We start from the raw sequence: 20,991 nt of genomic DNA, 5'->3' as shown, positions 1-20,991 counted from the left end.
TCTAGGGTATTCCGGAAGCTTCTAGGACATTCTAGAACGTTCCGGAACCATCTAGAGTATTCTCAAACACTCCAGAAAACTATTCAAACACTGTTAAATCTAACCTTCTAAAATTCTCCGTGACAAGCAGCTCAGCAATGGTGAATTAGTCTTGACTAAAAAAAAAAAAAAAATCGTGAATTAGCGGCTCAACAAGGAAGTAGAAAATAGAAATTCAACTGGGCCACAGGTCTCTTGGGAATTGCAATTAGAACCCCGTCATAGGACCCATTGACCAAATAACAAGAAAGTGAGTGGGTTTTTGAGTTTTTCTTTCAACTTGCGAGAAATAGTACCAACAATCGGTGCCCTAGTTCCTCTTCCTCCTTGTTCCCCCATTCATCGCGGAGGGTGCAGATTGCCGAATACGCCCCCCAAGCCCTAAACTTTTCCGTGAATCAAGATGGGTAAGAAGAAGAAGAGGGTTGCGTCCAAGGTGTGGTGCTATTACTGCGATCGCGAATTCGACGATGAGAAGATCTTGGTGCAGCATCAGAAGGCCAAGCACTTCAAGTGCCATGTATGCCACAAGAAGCTCTCCACCGCCGGCGGTATGGCCATCCACGTCCTCCAGGTCCACAAGGAATCCGTCACCAAGTAATTTCCACTTTTTATTCTTCTCTGCCATTGTTTGATCTAGGTTCCGGTTCTGGATATTAGCGTGTTATTATATATTCGGTTTCCTTGATTGCTGTCTTGCTGATTCCAATTATTCGAAACTACGAAAGTTTATTTAGTTTGTTGTTGCTCCGTTTTAAGCGATGATAGAAATTTGGTTTAAAGATTTACAAGTTTCTATGTGCACTTGTTGAGATTCCCCTTTTAATCCGTGAGCATGGTCAATTAGGGTGCCGAATGCGAAACCTGGTAGAGAGAGTACAGATATTGAAATATATGGAATGCAAGGGATTCCACCAGATGTCTTGGCTGCTCATTATGGAGAAGAAGGTAATATCTTGTCTAATGCCTAACTGTAGTGGTCAGAATGTTTGTTTCTGATTTCAAAATGGCTTAATCTTCTTTCTCATGTTCCTTTACGTATTGCAGACGATGATGTTCCATCAAAGGCAGCAAAGGTGGACATACCATCAACACAGCTTGTAGGTGGAATGGTGCCACCTCCTTTGGGTACAGGATATCCTCCTCGACCAGCGGTACCGCCAATGTATGTTTGTTACATTTTTTCATCGATTTTCATTATACTGTTAGCGTTCATACTCCTATTTTATTTGACATGTGGTGAATTCTTACTTTATTTCACTATTTAAACATATAATATAAGTGGCTAGAAATCTGCTATCCTTGCTGCAGGTATAATCCAGCCGTGCCTGTCCCCCCAAATGCTTGGGCTGTTCCACCTCGACCGGCTCAGCCATGGTATCCCCAACCTCCATCTGTTTCGATTCCACCACCTGCTCCTTACGCACAACAGCCATTATTCCCCGTGCAGAACGTGAGACCGCCACTGCCATCAACTGCTCCTTCTCCACTCCAAACTCAGGTTACTCCTCCTGGGATGCCTTCATCTACACCTTCTGTCCCTGTTTCGCAACCTTTGTTTCCTGTTATTACAACTCAAAGTTCAACATTTTCTCCTGCTCCTCTATCTTCAAGTGCTCCATCCATAAATCCAGTCATATCCTCAAGTGCCCCTGTTGATTCCCATTTGGGTGCCAACTCTGTTGTAAATGCTTATCAGGCAATAGGGATTCCAGGTGATCTCGCCTTGTCAATCCTTGAGTCATTTGTGATATGGTTAAACAAACAGTCTGTGTTTCATGAATTGAAAATATAGTCCTGAACACCTGATATTTCTATGATCAGGTGGGACAGCGGGTAACTCACATTCCTATGCATCTGGTCCAAATACCGGTGGCCCTTCAATCGGACCTCCCCCGGTAATTGCAAACAAAGCTCCTGCGCCTCAGCCTGCTGCTAATGAAGTCTACTTAGTTTGGGATGATGAGGCAATGTCCATGGTCAGTTGTGGCCTTGGGAAATTTCTCTGTTTTTTTTTTCCATTGTTTTTCATTAGATTGTATCTCTCTGTTTGTAATGTTATAATGCTTGGTTACTGTAGGAGGAAAGAAGAATGTCTCTGCCAAAATATCAGGTTCATGATGAAACTAGCCAGGTAAGTCATACTACCTCTGTAATAGATGGAGTTGCTTTCACATCTAACCAGATGAGTAGGCTTTATGCTTCCTTTATTCAGATTCAGTTGTTTACACATTATTTCTTCTTTACAGAGTAACACTCTGTATAAATGTCTAATCATCATTCTTCTAAAAAGAATTTGAATGACTAAGTAAATATGATCCGTTTAGCCCTCCCTTTTTCTTCCAACCTGAATGGGTAATGCATGCTGTTTTATTTTTGAATGGCCACTCTGGTCTCTGGCTCCAAGCCATGCCTCCAAATTTTCTGGGCTTCAAAAGATTCAAGTAGGTACCCTACTGATTTATTTCGGTAGTTAATTATAATTCCAACATAATTTGTGAAGCTTGCTGCAAACAACCAACTTCATGATTCTGCATGCCAGCATTTTGTAGACCGTAAAAGAGTATGTATATATGATTTTTATTGGGTTTGGTATTTGCGAATGTTATTTTTTCTCCCTTTGTTCGATCCAAAAGTTTGGGGTTTTGGGTGGAACATCTTACCCAACAGATTTTTGCTCATTCGTAGCATCATTACAATTTATTTTATGGAACAAGTGAATTCAGACTTGGCCCAGGTCAGCTTCTTTCGCAGAGTTTGGATCTCTTGCATAGGACTGTGCTATAAAATATTTGGTTTGATGTCGTCATTTGTGGTCAGATTGTTAATTTGCTGATCATGATTCTCATGTTTATCTTTCAGATGAGCTCAATTGATGCAGCAATAGATAAGAGGATACTTGAAAGCAGGTTGGCTGGTCGCATGGCGTTCTAGATATGTCTTACCTATCCATGTACACTTGTCAAATTTCAACACGGATCAATTGGCGCTCACTCAGAACAGGTTTTTCCGAGCTTTGGACAAGGTGGGATCAACATTCCTTTATTTTAGTGGTCTAGTAAGTAACCTTGTTTTTGGTGCGATTCTTTGTCAAATTAAGGCAAATAGGCAGTGGACCTGACCGATGTATTGAATCAAAGGAGAAGGACCTTGAATGGTTTTCTGATGATAGTATTATTCGTAGGATATGTTTAAGAATTTATGATTATTAGTTATTTCTTTTCCTATTTTTCTCTCTCTCTTTCTCAACGATTTGTAGTCATCCTTTAGGAAGCAGATGCTTGAGTACCATTTGATGTAACGTTTTCAGTTTTGGGGGAACAATAGCATTGTTTCTTTGTTCTTGAGTATATTCTTCATTACAGTTTGTTAATCTTGTTAGCTTTTGATTTTTATATAAAAGCAACAGCCAGGAGGGGGAGAAAATGCGCAATGCAGGCTACCCGTAAAAGGTGCCATTGTATTGCATAATTCCAAAAGGGCCGCTCATACGCATTGATGGTCTGAGTCGGTGATATTTAATGAGAGTGATATGCAGCAATAGTTAGGTACACCTTACCAAACTTTTTGAAGCATACACGTCTACATGCACGGTTTAAACTTTTAATGGTTTGAACATGAACAGGTGATAGAAGTTGAGGTTCAAAGCTTTTCATTTAGAAAAATAAGGATTGAAGTTTTAAATATACTTGATGTATGAAAGTATATTGCAGAAAAATACACCCTGGAAATGGGAAACTTTAACAACAGGCAATCAACATTTAGAATGTGAAAATGTGAAAGGACCAACAAAACAAGAAGCCGGAACAGAAAATCCTGTATTTAAATTAATTTATTTTAGTTAACTTAGCTGACTAAGGTAAAATGAATGTGGTGGTACTTGGTAGATAGGCTTTGTAGGAATTCAACACTAGATGGTATGTTATTGCTTTCTAAAAGTGGATCTATCTATATTCTCTCTATATCTATGTCTAATATAGACTCTCAAAATCCCAAAGGATTAAATGTCATCACATGGCATATATTATTATAGCTTTCACGTGCAGTTGTACTATACAGAATAGTCAACGTTATGCTATTTCATTTGACCACTTAAAACATTTTGCTACACCTTCAAGTTTTTGAGTCTTCAACTAGCAATTTGAAGCTGCCTCTATTTTGGAGTTTGCTACGCCCATCACATCGAAATCAAATAATACGGCTGGCTATGAGGCTAAATTCTCTTACGTCCTAAACTTCAATTTAAGTTTGAATTTTATTATTTAGTCCCCTAGTTCCTTCCATCATTTTCACCCTCATTCTTAACTCCGCGACAATAATTGAATACCAAAATATGAGGCGGGTGATTACATCAACACCACGATTTTAGATGCTCCTTTTTTACTTTTTACGGACAATTGAGTCCTTGACTAGAGAAAGCACAAAAATAAGAGTTACACAATATGGAAAGTATGTAACGACACCCAACTAATCATAGATTGGTTCAACGAGATAACGTCGTACTCCTTGGTTGGTTTTTTAATTTTAGATTAGGTTTTACTTTAGAAGGACTTTTCTTGATTTACAAATGAATCGAACTTTTGGAGTAGACCATTTTGTACATGTTTCTTTCAATTTTGTTCTTTTTTGGGCTGTGTTTATTGTTTTAATTTACACTGGCCCCACTTGAATTTTGTTTGATGATTTCTTGCTTCATGAGTAGAAAATCTACAAAAGTGGTGTGATGTTCAAGACTGGTCCCTGAGCATGCAAAAGCAATTTCTATTACTATACATTTATGAATGAGAAACTGCAGGAATCTAATCTGATTTAATGATGGATGATATGTCAAATGTAATCTACATTACAATGTGCAAAGTATGAAGTACGTGCCTGTCGATTTAAGAGTTCATCCCCGAATATTAAATCCGAGAATGATGTATTATATTTATTCCCTAGTTGATAGTAGCTAGTAAAGTTTTTTTTATTATTGATTGTAAAAAGGTCATTGAGTTAAAGTGCAGGCAAATAATGATATGCAGCGAGTAGCTAACTAGAGACAAGGATTGCTTAGAGATTAGAGAGAAAGACAAGTAGGATATGTGTCTCCTGTAGTCCTGTTGGTATCCCCATTAAACTGTTATTATGAGGCATTTGCACAAGAAACAAAAGAACAAGCTGTAGTAATGATATATAAAATTGAGTGAGTAAGTCCAAGTTAAATTAAAAGAGATGAAATGGCAGATGAGAGTTGCAATAAATAGAGGGAGTAGAGAGGAGAGGAGAGGAGAGGAGAGGGGAGAGGGTCCATGTATGTAGATGTGCAGAGTGCAGAGGGAGTCATTAAATAAGTTCACATGGGTGTGGCTCTGAGTAACGAAAGAGACGTGGTTGGTGGTTCCGTGATCCACCGCGCTCCAAATAAATGCGGGTAGTTGGCCCTCTCCTAATTCCCACACTCCACACTTATTACTTACTTATTATACCCTCTTTTAATTTAATCATTTCAGGACCACACTCATACATAAAACTCACTCACTTCAATTCAATCTTTCTCTCACTACATACATACATACAATGGCTGCTTCTTGTTCCAAATCCCCCCCTCTTCCTTCTCGCCATTCTCCGCACTTCACTCCCGTGAGCATCATCTCATGTACTTATTGTTAGCTAATACATTATTACTCTTGTTTGATTTGATGAGTGTGTATCTGGTTTATGGCAGATTCAAGAAGAGCTTGAAGTGGATGAGTACAGTGAAGACAGAAGCAGAGCAACACCAACTCCTCAGAAGCACCCTCCCACGCCCATTGTCAACAAGAATGGCAGCAAATCCAACCACAAGAAGAAGAGGTCAGAATCCGACTCCTCACTCAACGCCGAAGATGCCTCCGTCTCCTGCAACAAGTGCAGGCCTCACTCCAGAGACAAAATCTTCGTGCTCCCCATATTGGATCACAACCACAACCACAACCACAAGCACCAACACTCTTCTCTCTTGGCCTCTCCCAATGGCATCTTCAAGTCCATTGTCTCCAAGCTCACACGCAAGAGCCCCATGTCGTCTTCCTCCGCCGCTTCCAGAGAAGACCAATGGAAGCTCGCAGTGGCCGAGCTCTCTCACAAGCTGGTCCAAGCCACCAGGAAGAGAGATGAGGCTCTCGTGGAAGCCTCCAGGCTCATGAAATCCATGGCCGAGTTGGAGAAGAAGCTCAACAAACTGGAGCTGTATTGCCACACCTTGAAATCGGGCCTGGAAGAGTGCAGCAGCAGTAGCAACAAGGTGGTGGTTACTCAGAATCCACAGCAAGAGACAGTGATCCAACACTTCTTGGTGTCAGTCTCGGAAGCAAGGTCTTCAGTGAGGCTTCTGAGCCGCTCCCTGACTATGCAGCTTCGGCACATGGGGGGAGGAGGCAAGGTGTACGACAAGGTGTCGACGCTGCTGCAACCGTACGACATAAGAATCTCGTTCTCAAAGAACCCGAGAAGCCTGGTGGTGTACCTGGAGGCACTGCTGAACAGGGCATTCTACGAGGACTTCGAAACGGTGGGGTTCATGAAGAACGCGTGCAACCAGGTGCTGAACCCAGTGGAGAGGTGCGAGTCGAACATGGAGTCGTTCAAGATGGTACAGGGGCTGACATGGGAGGAGGTTCTGAGCAAAGGCACAAGGCACTTCAGCTCGGAATTCAGCAGGTTCTGCGACAGGAAGATGAGCGAGATAGTGGGGATGCTGGGCTGGAACAGAGCATGGCCGGAGGGGTTGTTGCAGGCCTTCTTTGGCGCATCAAAGAGCGTGTGGATGGTTCACCTTCTTGCCAACTCGGTGCACCCAAGCTTGTCCATACTCAGAGTGGACAGGGCTGCGAGGTTCGAGTCGTTATACATGGAAGACATGGCCGCTGACAAGTCGCACAGCCTGGTGCCCACACTGGTGAGGATAATGGTCGCCCCTGGTTTCTACGTGTACGGCAGTGCCGTCAAGTGTAAGGTGCTTTGTAGGTACCTCACATCCACCCCTACCCCTTAATTACCCTCATCTGCTTTCTAATTTTGTATATTATTAATTTAGATTAGATTAATTAATGAATGAGTTGAGTAGGGTCAAAGGGGAATTTTTGGCTTTGGACTTGATGTCAATTTTGTTTCATCACATTCAGATTCTCATCAGTCCTAATCCTTCTTCGTGCGTCTGCCACGACCCGTAATTATAACTTGTGATGTGAACTCACTTTCTTTTTGAATCTTACGCTTCTGTCGTTTTTTTCCCTTTTTTTTGATATTGAGTAATGCCATCTTATCTCAATGCCGTTGGGAAAAGGGCTGCTCAAATACACAGCTGAAACAGTCCAAATTAGGCATGCTGATCATGAGAATATTCATATGCCTACCTGCACATATTAATATTATTTGCAAATTGGAAAATTTTCCCCATTTTTTGTCCAATTATTTCATAATACGGCAAAGGAGAAATCTAAAATAAAATGAAGCATTGAATAGAGTAAACGCTTCAAAATATTTTCTCTTCATCAAACTTTTAACCAATGAGCTTAAATCGTGGTTAGAAAAATGACAAGATCTGGACTTATTACGAATAAAGAACAACTGACATATACATAAGATGATGTTAGTTCCCTGTTTCAGCTGTTCAATAAGTTTTCATATAAATGTGAGTGGGCCATCATTCCCCCCTCTTTCTTTCCGAAAAAGTGGACCATCATTTTAAAATCACAATTATGACTATTAATTACCATAAACACGTAAGTGTGGTTAATTTCAATGGGTATCGATATTTCTTCTTGTTGATAGAAGACCATTTGATCGTCATGAGAATAGATTTTTTCAATTGTTAAAAAAAAAAAAAAAATTAAAAGTGTAAAGTGTGATTTTTAAGTTTTTAACTTTTCATTGTTTTCTTTTATATTTATTTTTTATTTCACTTATAAAATTAATGGTAAGAGATCACACTTTATTCCCTCAATTATTAAAAAAATGGATAGTATTCATTTTCGATTGTCATTACATCACAAAACACACCATCCAGGGACAGTTGGGAGGCTAAACATCATATTAACAGTAATGAGTAATGACACTTAAATTCAAATTATTAGACCAATTCTAATAGTGTGTTTTTCAAATATTATTTTTTATATTTATAAATAATAAATTAATTTAAAATTAAAATTTGTATTAAAATTATTAGTTAAAATAAAATTAGTCTCACTTTAAAAAGACGATTTTATTTTAATAAAAACTAATAAAACTTTACTACTTATATAATTATTTTGATGAAATAATAAAAAATAATATAAAATTTAAATTGAATTAGCATTGGAGTAATAAATTTTATATTTAGTTACAAATTATGATTTATGTCAAATGATCCCACAAATATTAATTTAGTATTTTGTAAAATCTAAAATGAAATTGAAATAAAAGCTAGCATTGAGTTTCTATTTAAATTTAAAATGTAAATATAAAATATCAACAAGATTACTCATTGATCTCATAAAATTCAATCTTTATACAAGACTTAATGAGTAAACACTAAACAATATAATGTCAATAACTTCATTATTGTTATAACGAAAATGACTTAGCTACTCCAACCACACTCCATAGAGGAAAAAAAGGTTATATGGGCCTATGGTGTTTTCATAGATGGGATGGGTCTACAGCTTCTGAGTCCAACAAAAAAAACCTAGTATGGGCTCATGTCTTGGGTTGGGCTTTGGTAAAAGTGAGTCATAGAAAAAGAAGTATGAGTGTGAGAGTTTGTGGTCCTTTTGATTTCCATAATTAGGGCTTTAAAACAAGAAAGAAAGCTTGATAAAAAAAAAAAAAAAAAAAAAACAAACAAGAAAGAAAGAAAGGATACAACGCCTTTGATTTGACCTCGCTAAATCCACTTTACTTTAGGCCTTCCTTTTAGGCAAATAAATCATCACACTCGTTTAATCAAAGATTATTTAATGCTTTATTACATAATGCAGTATGAGTATGGGATCGATCAACTTGCTTATGCTTTAATCAATTCTGTCCTTCAATTTAATAAAAAGGTGCATATCATTTAAAAGATCTTTGCCGGCACTCATCATTTAAAACTTTACCTGATTTTGAGTAGAAACTAAAAACTAGTTCTTCATTTAAAACAATCACATACACATAGGATAAATGGATAAGTTGATTCTTTGATTTTATTAATGAATTTTCAAATTCAAGCGCACGAAAAAAAAAAGTCAACTAGAAAATTCATTCGTTCGTTCGTTAATAATTATCTTATGAGACAAGTAAAGATAAGTGCTTTGATTTAGGACTCAATAATTACGAGTATGATTTAATGTTCCCTCCAACTGCGAATCTTTTGAAGTTCAGTGAGTTTTTGTTCATATATTATGTGACTAATCTCAAAATTATACGGTGGAAACTCAAGTGCAGTCGAGTTCACGTGAAGTTAATATCTGAGAACCATTAAATGATTTGACTGATTTGACTAAATTTTTATCTAACGGCTCTTAAGTATCAATTTCACGTGAAGTCGACTGCACCTGAGTTTCCACCAAATTATATTCTGCGAAACAATAGTTTTATTTTTTCGTTTCTTTTCAAAGTTACCAAAATCATGCATGTTATGGTTTCTAATTTTCTCATATTTTTTATTATTGCTTTAAAATAAATTAAAAGTTTACATGAATCTGGTTTCGGTTATGACACTGAAACCAAAGCATATCCTAAGATTGAATAAATATACTTATATTGAGATACATACAAATTCCATAACATTAAACTGTAATTGTCCATATTTGTTTATAACATATCTATTAATGTCTAAAGTAACTTTTACTCTATGTGGATACAACAACAATGAAAAGTGACATGAATTGAACCCTGTTTAGTGTTTGTGATCTGAAAGCAAAGACCTGAGGCAGTGTTGGACACGGTGATGTTTGGGGGATTTTTGGTCAAGCTTCAAACACTACACAGTTTTCTTCTTCTTTTATTTATTTATTATTTATTTTTTGTCAACCACTAAACTTGTCTCCATATTCAAAAGTAGTCAGTACTCAATACTTTAGTCAAATGATAGATATGTTCATCCCTTTTTTTCAATAATTTTGAATGTTTTAATTTAATCAAATAAATAAATATATTTTTAAATTAAATTAATCAAATTTCTTATAATAAAATCATTTTTTTATAGTATCCCTTCATTCGATTAAATAAAAAAAAATTGTTATAGATTTTGACCAATAAATTATTATATATATAAGATAAAATTCAAATCTCTAATACTTATTTAATCGGATGGGGGTGATTGAATCAATCTAAAGTTGCTTTAAAAAAAATTGTGAATTCCTAGTTTGGAGGGACCATTGCCTATTTTGTATTTTCTTCAAGTCATTGATACCGTATTGACTAGCCACTGCAATAATCCGAAGGTGCGGTCTTTTTATATCTAAAAAAAAAGCTTTCTTTGTATACAAGGATTTAACCCACATATTCACAATAAATTTTACTTAAGGATAAATTATAGGAAGAATTTTAAATATTTTTAGAACACTGATATTTAATAGTTTTAGTCATTAATTTTAATTATAAAAATATATTAATTAAAATTAATAGTTAAAATTAGTGAAATATTAGTGTTTTAAAAATCTTTGAATTTTTTTAAAAATTATATTTAACAAATTTCAGGTTAAATAATATTATACAAAATATATTTTTCTTTATAAAATGTGACTTTTTTTTAATAAAAAATTTGATAACATTAGATACATGCTATTTTTGTCTTTTGTAAAATGTAACTTTGACTTCTCTAAGGACAGTTTATTAAATAAAATGGATAGAATTTAACAACAATTTATTTTTATATAGGTTAAATATAACATACTAAAATAAAGGTATAATTAGTAGTTATTAGTTACTATTAATCTTATAGGTATTAGGTATATATTGATGTGCCAATGAAGATATGCATATATATATTTTTATATCTGAAGATATGCATATCTGTTGATATAAATTAAAGTTGAGGAAAGAGGTGAAAAATGGTCCCTGTCCCTGGCAATAGGTTTCCTAATTCCTCTGATATATGGTATTAATTGATTATTATTGTACGGTAAAGAGTATGCTGGTTGGGCCATATCTAATAAGAATGACTCCCACTTGCATTGTCAAATGTCAAGAATTCAATCAAGTTGGATTGGGTTCAATCTCTGATTAATTCATTAGTACACTTAAATAAAGATCAGAAATTTAAATTGTGCATGCAGTTATTTATTAGTGAGCGACAAATTTTTAAATAAAAATTTTGATTTACAATTAATTAGTGTGTGTTTGAATTACAGTTTGTAAACGAGAATTGTATAAAATTGATTTTATAAAGTTAATTTTGATTAAAAATAAATTTGTATTAACATGATTTATGTCTAGTAATTTTATATTAAAATGAATTATAGTAAAATAAATATTATTTAAATTATACTACTCAAAATTATTTTTAAATAAAAAATTATTAAAAAAGACATTAATCTAAATAATTTTTTATATTATCCTATTATTTATTTTAAATATTTAAATAAATATTATTAATTTATTTTATAATAAAATTAATATTTATTTACTAAATTAAAATAACATATAAAAGTTAATAAAATATATTTTAATACATAAAAATATTTAAAAAAGTACTATATATTTTATAATATCAAATAAAAAAAATGTATGTTTGATAATTTTTATATTGGGAAATAGAGAAGTCTGTTTAAGTATTTAGTAGAATTCAGAGATATAATAGAAAAAAATATATATAAAGAATGCATGTCTCTTTCTTGGGATATATATTATCTCATGGTACATGAATACTTTCGAAAGTCTGAAAGGACAGCTATGCTTTAAATTTTTCCTCTATATATAAAATTCTAATATTGTAATAACTAGTTAATTCTATTAGATAGTGTAAAATTGCCACCTTATGCATGGTTTTATTTGATTAAGCTTTGTAAGTTTAATTTGTTGGCTTATATATGCATGGTGTTGGGAATAATGGTAGTGGCTTTATTAATTTCTTCCAACATCTCAACTTTAGAAACACACCTTTAAGATGTCATTGATCAGTCTTTAATCTTGTTTTGCTTCTCTCTTTCAGGTTATGTAAAAAAAAAATTGCATATGATAAAGCTTATTGTATGTGTAATTAAATAGTCAACATGGTTTGGTATGCAAATTAAATAAATCACTAATGACTTTGGGGTATAATAAACGTCCTTTTACATATATATACACACTATCATCGCAGCATAGACTTTGCTTTTTGCACCAACTTTAATTTAATTAGTTAGATAATAATCTAGTCTTTTGGTGATTCATTCATTCCATTATCCAAAGCCAAAAACAATTTAATTTATTATTTTTTAGAAAACGCACTAAGACAAAGCTCTGAAGATATTTTGACTGTGTTGAACAATTTTCAAGTGCAAACTCTTCTTTGGCAAGAATATTTTTCCTAATCTTGATACCAAGTTAAAACACACTTTATTATTAGAAGAACGTTTGACAAAAGTGACCTACCTTCCTAGATCCTTTATTTCTTCCTAGATAGATATTGTATGTTATATATATACTACCACTGATTTCATTCCTAAAATATAATTATGCCTATCTTTGCTTTTGATATATGATATTTGTGAAGTTTAGAATGAAAATAAATCTTAATATATCTGGCAATTATATACAGAAGAAGAATATGACCCTATTGGGACTTGGAAGGACACATTGATTTCCTCATTGCCATAATTATTAAGACACAACTTTTTCAGCTCATGTGACCTAATCAATAAAGCCACAAATAGAGTAGTGTTTTTAAAAATTCGGTCTATTTCTTAAATTCCATAAATAATCCTTGTCCTTCATAGTATTGGAAAGTTTTTAAGTATACCGATAGTGGTGTTTCAATAATTTTTAACCGTTGATCTTAATTATATATATTATATATATTTTTTATAATTAAGATTATTAATTGTGTTACTATAATTAGTTTAAATAAGATAATATATATGATAAATTTATTAAGTATTAGAAGGGATTATTTTGAAGATGTGGACTTATGATCATTATTTTGGGTGTAAAGTAATTTTTTATATTAAAATACAACTATATATTTGACACTAAAAAATAAAGAACAAATCATGTATATGGAAATAGAACATGCATAATTGCACAAGAATACATACTTATTAAAAATATATAAAACAATACTTTTTTAAAAAATTTGTGTCACAACTTAATCAAGTTACATGTAGAAATATCATTACTATTCTAAATATTCGTTGTGCTAATCCCTACCACAATGTCATCAAGACAAGAATAAGTTATTATTTAAAATACGAGACATTTACATTCTAAATTTCGAAACTATCCTTTAATCTATATGCTAATTCAAGTTATACGTAATATAAATATATGATGACTTATTTTTTCATGCATATAGTATTGTTGAACCAATATGCTATTTATTTATAGTATTTTAAAACAAAAAATACTTTATATATATATATATATATATATATATATATATATATATATATATTAAAAATTAGTCACTAAATTTGTTATATTTATTTATATTTATATATGTTGATTTCAATATTTTTAATATTGTTTTTTGTATATATATATATATATATATTATAGGAGTGACTCATTAATAACTATATTGTGTACATGTAGTATTAATAAGAAACTTGTTATAAGAGGTATGTTAATAAAACCTTATTTATTCGGTTAGTGTTTAAATTTTCCCTAAAAACTGAAACACAATAATTGCAAATATTGATAGAAGCTAAGGCAAAGAAAATGGATGGGAGTGAAGTGAACAAAGGGAATAAGATAAATAGGCAGGCAGAACCAGATTCGTTGATTATGTGAATAGAAATCTTATGAAAGAAAAGAAAAAATAGTGGAATATTAAAAGAGTGAAGGCAGATCATATTGAAGATACGATTAAGACTGAATTGGTTGAAGAAATTGAAGCCTACCAAATTAAAGACAAACCTACTCTATTCAACAATCTCATCATCCGTAACTAACATCACGGGACTTTTTGGGAAAAAAAAAAAAAACAAATTCTATAACTACTTACGTACTATATACTATATGATTAGAGTATTAGACTTGTGAACTATGGGCATGAGCCACCTTTGTTTCCGATATATAGCATATCATATAAATCTAAATATGAGCACTTTATTTAATTGTCGTGTCTAATATTTAAATATAATATTTATTGATATTTATTCTATACGCATATTTTTTGTGTTTAACTGTGTATTAATAAAAAAAATATTTTAAATACACTTAGTACATTTAATTCTAAATATTATTCTGCAGACAAATATATATAGAATGCAGTTATAAATTGTTACGATGGGTAATCGAAGATTATTGGGCTAGACTCGCTGGGTTGACCCTATCGTCTATAGAGGAAAGTCTTCGGGCGGATTCGCGTCTTCAGAGCCTCCGTCCGACTTGTGAATACGAGTGAATGGGGGGTGGTACCTGCAAAGACACTCTGATGCCTAAGTCAGCAAGGTGGGTAAGCAGGTCTAGAGAGTATTGGGACTTCTGAGATACCTGAGAAGTGTCAGTGTATTTATAGTGGTGAACCCATAACTACCGTTGGTGTAGTTCCGTTATTTATGGTGGATAACCGTCCCTTTATCTCAGGGAGGTTGAGATATGGCTCCAGGAAGTGGGTAGAGAGATTTTAGGGGCAGTTACTCATTTGAATGTGTGTTTATCTGCCAGCTAATCTTCGTCCCGACTTCTTTAGAGCAAGTCGTGGTAGGGACCGACTTCGTAGGGCGAAGGTCGATGTAGGGCGAGGCTCAATCCTTTGGATTGAGCCTTTCGTTTGGACCTGAGCCTTATCATTGGGCCAGAGTATGAACAGTGCCCCTACTTGAGCCCAATTTCTTTTAGGACTTGGGTTCGAGTATTCTACTCGGGGTCATAGCCGACTTGTTGGAGGACCGACGTGATGGTTTGAAACCGACGTGACTTTTCGTGACTTTTGATTTTCACAGTTACGTCTAATCAAACGTCGCGTCCGTTAGAGGTTTGCGTAGGGATTGTCTTGGTAACGGTGCACCCATTAATGACTGCGTCCGTTTTTACCATTATGCCCCTAACGTGTTTATAAATACTTTCCTTCTCTTTCGTTGCTTCGTTTCTACGATTTTTCAAATTTTCTTCTTCTCATCCGTTCGTGGAGCACCCCTTGTTTGAAGGCTTTTATCTTCCTCTACCTTACTCCCAGATAAAGGTTAGTCTTTTCTTCTTTTCTTTATGACGTGCTTTCTGTTTGCATGCTTTTATTCTTTAGATAGAGAGAAGTTGATTCGTAGGCTCTGATTCCGTATTCCCCTTAGAGACCATGTTTTTGATTTTCTTTTCTTTTTTCTTTGTAGGTTTCACTCACCTTTTTAGGAAAAGAAATGTCTTCTGTAGAAATTCTTGCTCAGTGGGTCGATGTCATAGTCTTAGGAGAGGAACCTCTGGTTGACACTAATTTTATTACTGACCTTCGCACTCGTCACCGGCTCTGCACCTCTGATGAGGATGAGCCAAAGTATGAACTGCTTGCCCGGGTCCGGAAGACCGGGTTTGCTTTGGGAGGGCTTCAGAGGCAGCCCCTCATTTCTTTTATATGTATGAGAGTATGATTAACCGCCTGGGCATTTTTCTCCCTTTCTTTGATTTTGAGGTTGTTGTTTTACGTCACTGCCGTGTTGCACCTACCCAACTTCATCCCAATTCTTGGGGTTTTCTGAAAATTTATCAGTTTATCAGCCATGCCTTGGAATTTTCGACTTCTTTGAGGATTTTCTTCTTTCTTTTCCACATGACCAAGCCCTTCAGTGGGCAGAATAATAAGCAACAATGGGTGTCCTTCCGAGCTATACAAGGTCTGAGGGTCTTTACCCTTTTTGATGAATCTTTCCATGACTTCAAAAATTATTTTTTCAAAGTTCAAGCCGTAGAGGGTCACCACCCATTTTTCTTGGATGAGAATTCTTCTCATTGCTTTCCCTTGTACTGGTTAGAGGCCTCCCCCTGTGAGAAATATGGTTTGGAGGATCTGGATGAGGTGGAGGCAGCCATTGTAGGGTTCCTCCGAGAAGTATGGGGGAGGGCCCATATCTGGATACCAAAAAATTTCTCCAGGGGTCGTCGTCTTTTGTCCAGACACAACTAGGTAGCTTTTATCTACTTTGTTTCCGACTTGTTTCTACCGACTTGAAGTTTACCGACTTGTTTTACTAATTGTTTTCTTTTACAGAGATGGCGAGGAAGAATTCCAATGAGTCTTACCAGAGAGTCCAGGAGGCCAAGGCGAGGTCTCACGCCAGAACCGGTGGTGCCATGGTAACTAGCTCTCTTCTTCCTCTTCCTCCCCCTTCTTCCCGAAATTTGGAGACTCCTTCTCAACCCATTGTTATCTCCTCCTCGGCTTCTTCTCATCCGTCCCCTCCTCCCCGACCTTCCCCTGAGCCAAAGAAGAAGAAGCGCAAGGCTTTAGAGTCTGGCTCTTCTTTTGAAGGTGGGGCTAAGATGAATGCTCCTGCATTTATCCGAAAATTCATCTACCCCCATACCCGTATAGGTATGGATGATGTTTCTATTCGGAACCACCTCACTATTCTGGCTGAGGATAGCATCAGGGCGGCGGGGATGTGTGCCAAGTTCCTCGATATTTTTGAGAAGACTCCTCTTAGCTCTCTGGGTTCAACTTCTAGGGTTGAAGAGTTGGAGGGAAGGCTTCTCATATATCAGGAACATGAGAAGGAGTTGAAGAAGGAGGTCGCCAAACTGAAGGAGGAGAGGGATGGCCTCCGAGAGAAGGAGAGCAAGTTACAAGCTCAATGTAACATGGAGGAGGGCTTGAGAAAGAAGGCGCAGGAGAGTTATCAGAGTTTTATTTGAGGACCTTGTGGCTGTAAGGAGGGATTTGTTGAACTCTCGGACTGCCTACGCCGAGTTGGAGGACTCGATTGCTGAGGGGGCCGAGGAGGCCTGGAGGATTTTTAAGGAGCAGGTCGGAGTCCTTGCTCCCGACCTGGATCTCTCTCCTTTGGATCCTGACAAGGTCGTTATTGATGGTGCCATAGTTTATCCCCCAGCTCCCGAGGTCGTCACCGAGTCAGATTTGAAGACTCGGGGGCAGAGAATCATTGAGTCCCCTCCTCGTCCAAAGGATGTTCCGAGTTCCTCAAGACATCACGGCACCTCTTCTCCGACTCCTATGGATACTTCTCTCCCTGGTCCTGATGGCGCTCCGACTTCTCTTCCCGACTCTGGCGGTGATCCGACTACTCCCTTCGGTCCTGGTGGTGATACTCTTTAAAAATTTGTTGGCTATATGGGGCCCGGCCTGTGGGTCCCCTTTTTTTAAACTCTTTATATTTGTGGTGGTGGTATGTTGATATTTGTCTTGGCCTTTTATGGCCGTAAACAAAAATATTTATAATTGCCATTTTTTGGATAAGGGTTTTATTTAACAAAAATACCATTTTTGGTATAAAGGTTTCAGCTACCTTTTTGTGTGCATGCTTTTCTGATTTTGATTTTTCGAAGTCCCCTTGATCTTTTCTGAAAACCTTTTCTTTGGCTTTTCTGTCTTTCTGAGCCTTTTCGCTTTAAGGACTTTAGGATAGCTTTTAAGCTTTTTCTAGGCTTTTTCGATCCCTTTTTTGTTATTCCTTATACTCAACTTTGTTTTATTGAGTTTTTATGACTTATGTTATTTTTGCGATGCGTTTTCTTTTTTACTCGGTTTTTCATTTCGACTTATGAGTCAGAATGTTTCCGAGTTTCTCACGATCAACTTTTATAACATCTTTACACCGACTTGTACCTCGTCGTTTTATCCTGACGACCATCTAGGTCGGTTCATGGGATTTTCACGTTTTGTCGAGCTTAAGTCGGCGCGTTTCATAGAAAAGTAAACGAGAAGGAATTTATAAGAGATATTGTAAAAAAGATCTTTATTTATTTGGGAAGGTACTTTACGGCTACTAAGGGTTTAATGATCTATTCCCCCCTTAGCCTCTACTATGATGCCTCGTTAAAAACCCTTCTTCAGAAAAAACCCTTTAATTTTTGGGAAAAATCATGAAGTTGGGAAAAGAGTACATCAGGGAGTAGAGTTCGCTTTTAGCTATAGTACATTTTCATGTTACAAGCATGCCACGACCTTGGTAGCTCGGTGCCGTTTAAGTCGGTCACCTTATAATAACCTTTTCCTAAGACCTCGCTAACTTTGTAGGGTCCTTTCCAATTGGCAGCGAGTTTTCCTTCCCCCAATTTGTTGACTCCAATGTCATTTCTGATCAAGATCAAATCGTTTGGGGTGAAACTCCTTCGAATGACTTTTTTGTTGTACCTGGTAGTCATCCTTTGTTTCAATGCTGCTTCTCTTACCTGGGCTTGCTCTCGGACTTCGGGGAGCAATTCGAGCTCCTCTTTGTGCCCCTGTACATTTCCGACCTCATTATGGAGGATCACCCTTGGGCTTTGTTCATTGATTTCTACTGGTATCATGGCTTCTACGCCATAGACAAGTCGAAAGGGTGTTTCTCCTGTGGCGGATTGTGGCGTCGTCCGGTAGGCCCATAGAACTTGCGGGAGCTCGTCAGCCCAAGCTCCTTTTGCATCTTGTAATCTTTTCTTTAGCCCCGCCAGTATGATTTTGTTAGCTGCCTCCGCTTGTCCATTTGCTTGTGGATGCTCCACCGAGGTGAACTGGTATTTTATTTTCATACTAGCTACTAGCCTTCTAAAGGTAGAGTCGGTGAACTGGGTTCTATTATCTGTGGTAATGGAGTGAGGTATCCCATACCTTGTGATGATAATTTTGTAGAGGAACCTCCGACTTCTCTGGGCGGTGATGGTGGCCAATGATTCTGCTTCTATCCACTTTGTGAAGTAGTCTATTCCCACAATTAAGTATTTGACTTGTCCTGGGGCCTGGGGAAAAGGTCCTAACAGGTCCATCCCCCATTTTGCAAAGGGCCACGGAGAAGTTATACTGATTAGCTCATCGGGGGGAGCCACGTGGAAATTTGCATGCATCTGGCATGGTTGGCATCTTTTCACAAATTCTGTGGCATCTTTCTGCAAGGTCGGCCAGTAGAATCCAGCTCGGATTACTTTTCTTGCCAGTGACCTGGCTCCGAGGTGGTTTCCGCAGATCCCATTATGAACCTCCTCTAGTACTTCAGTTGTCCTTGAGGTCGATACGCACTTTAGCAATGGTGTTGATATTCCTCTTTTATAGAGGGTATTTTTTACCAAAGTGTAGTATTGTGCTTCCCTCCGAATTTTCTTGGCCTCTTTTTCCTCTTTGGGGAGGATGTCAAATTTTAGGTATTCGACCAAGGGGTTCATCCATCCGAGGTTTAACCCGGTTACCTCAAGGACATCTCGTTTGTCCTCTGCTTTTACCACAGAGGGTTCTTGGAGAGTTTCCTGGATCAGGCTTCTATTATTCCCTCCTGGTTTTGTACTTGCTAACTTGGAGAGGGCATCTGCTCTACTATTGAGATCCCAAGTTATATGCCTAACCTCGGTCTCCGCAAAGCGCCCTAGATACTCCAGAGTTTTTTCCAAGTATCTCTTCATGTTTGGGTCTTTGGCCTGATACTCTCCATTTATCTAGGAGGTCACCACCTGAGAGTCACTGTATATCATCACTTTTGTTGCACCGACTTCTTCGGCCAGCTTCAATCCTGCAATCAGGGCTTCATATTCTGCCTGATTATTTGAAGTTGGGAATTCAAATTTGAGGGATACCTCTATTTGAGTTCCCCTTTCGTCGGCCAGTATTATGCCTGCACCGCTTCCTGTCTTGTTTGAAGATCCATCTACATAAAGTTCCCATGTAGTTGGCTTTCCTCTTGATCTCCCGCGTATTCTGCTATGAAGTCGGTGAGGCATTGGGCTTTGATTGCTGTCTGAGTATCATACTTCAAGTCGAACTCGGAGAGCTCTATTGCCCATTGAACCATTCTCCCTGCAACATCCGTCTTTTGGAGGATTTGCTTCATGGGTTGGTTCGTCCGGACTTTTATTGTATGTGCTTGAAAGTAAGGCCGTAGCCTTCGTGAGGCTATTACTAAGGAGTAGGCAAACTTTTCTAGTTTGTGGTACCTTAGCTCGGGGCCCTGTAGAACTTTGCTGATGAAGTAAACTGGATGCTGTCCGACCTCGTCCTCCCTTATCAGGGCTGATGCGACAGCTTTGTCTGCTACGAACAAATAAAGGACGAGGTCCTCCCCGACTAGAGGTCGGGTTAGTATTGGTGGTTGGCTCAAGAACCTTTTGAACTCCTGGAACGCTCCTTCGCATTCTGGAGTCCATTCGAACTGGCATCCCTTTCTTAATAAAGAAAACAGTGGAAGGGATTTTAGTGCCGATCCTGCCAAAAATCTGGAGAGGGCTGCAAGTTGGCCATTCAGTTGCTGAACCTCTCTTAAGCAAGTCGGGCTCTTCATTTCCAGGATAGCTTTACACTTATCGGGATTTGCTTCAATCCCTCTCTGTGTTAGCATAAATCCTAGAAATTTTCTGGCCTCCACCGCGAAGGTACACTTTGCGGGATTTAACCTCATCCCGTGTAACCTTATGGTGTCGAATACTTGCGAGAGGTCTACCAAAAGGTCGGTTTCTTCCTTGGTTTTTACTAGCATATCGTCTACATAGACTTCCATTAAGCTCCCAAGGTGGGAAACAAACACCTTGTTCATCAGCCTTTGGTATGTGGCCCCTGCATTTTTTAATCCAAATGGCATGACCACGTAGCAAAAATTTGCTCTGGGCGTGATGAATGATGTCTTCTCCTGGTCTGGCTCATACATTGGGATTTGGTTATATCCCGAGTAGGCATCCATAAACGACAAGTATTGATATCCC

At 37.0% G+C, this 20,991-nt stretch overlaps 2 protein-coding genes across 4 annotated transcripts; both read left to right on the top strand.

Annotated features, from left to right (window-relative positions):
• The first annotated feature begins 231 nt into the window (after positions 1–231).
• Positions 232–3,412, top strand: LOC112734221 (protein SUPPRESSOR OF FRI 4). 2 transcript variants are annotated; one of them, XM_025783453.3, is made up of 7 exons: positions 232–636; positions 887–987; positions 1,087–1,204; positions 1,351–1,754; positions 1,864–2,018; positions 2,120–2,173; positions 2,902–3,412. In XM_025783453.3, exons 1-7 carry the CDS (start codon positions 443–445, stop codon positions 2,971–2,973), a joined length of 1,098 nt encoding a protein of 365 aa, XP_025639238.1. In that variant the 5' UTR covers positions 232–442; the 3' UTR covers positions 2,974–3,412. The 2 variants fall into 2 exon arrangements, with proteins under 2 accessions (XP_025639238.1, XP_025639237.1); XM_025783452.3 differs by having other exon boundaries at positions 237–636; positions 2,120–3,412.
• A 1,141-nt stretch (positions 3,413–4,553) lies between these two features.
• LOC112734220 (IRK-interacting protein) lies at positions 4,554–7,265 on the top strand. Of its 2 annotated transcripts, none has more exons than XM_029291790.2 (2): positions 4,554–5,658; positions 5,744–7,265. In XM_029291790.2, exons 1-2 carry the CDS (start codon positions 5,596–5,598, stop codon positions 7,049–7,051), a joined length of 1,371 nt encoding a protein of 456 aa, XP_029147623.1. In that variant the 5' UTR covers positions 4,554–5,595; the 3' UTR covers positions 7,052–7,265. The 2 variants fall into 2 exon arrangements, with proteins under 2 accessions (XP_029147623.1, XP_072084401.1); XM_072228300.1 differs by having other exon boundaries at positions 5,303–5,449.
• Positions 7,266–20,991: the final 13,726 nt, after the last annotated feature.

This window comes from Arachis hypogaea, chromosome 3, assembly GCF_003086295.3.
Source record: "Arachis hypogaea cultivar Tifrunner chromosome 3, arahy.Tifrunner.gnm2.J5K5, whole genome shotgun sequence".
Lineage (NCBI taxonomy): Eukaryota > Viridiplantae > Streptophyta > Magnoliopsida > Fabales > Fabaceae > Arachis > Arachis hypogaea.
The sequence above is the reverse complement of the archived record's forward strand: the minus strand, read 5'-3'. Positions and strand labels throughout refer to the sequence as shown.

Bases quoted from the DNA above. Each gene is read 5' to 3' on its own strand.
- LOC112734221 (XM_025783452.3), top strand. From the start codon at position 443: ATGGGTAAGAAGAAGAAGAGGGTTGCGTCCAAGGTGTGGTGCTATTAC. The intron at 637-886 runs GTAATTTCCACT...ATGGTCAATTAG, and splicing joins CACAAGGAATCCGTCACCAA to GGTGCCGAATGCGAAACCTG. The intron at 988-1,086 runs GTAATATCTTGT...TACGTATTGCAG, and splicing joins TGCTCATTATGGAGAAGAAG to ACGATGATGTTCCATCAAAG.
- LOC112734220 (XM_029291790.2), top strand. From the start codon at position 5,596: ATGGCTGCTTCTTGTTCCAAATCCCCCCCTCTTCCTTCTCGCCATTCT. The intron at 5,659-5,743 runs GTGAGCATCATC...GGTTTATGGCAG, and splicing joins ATTCTCCGCACTTCACTCCC to ATTCAAGAAGAGCTTGAAGT.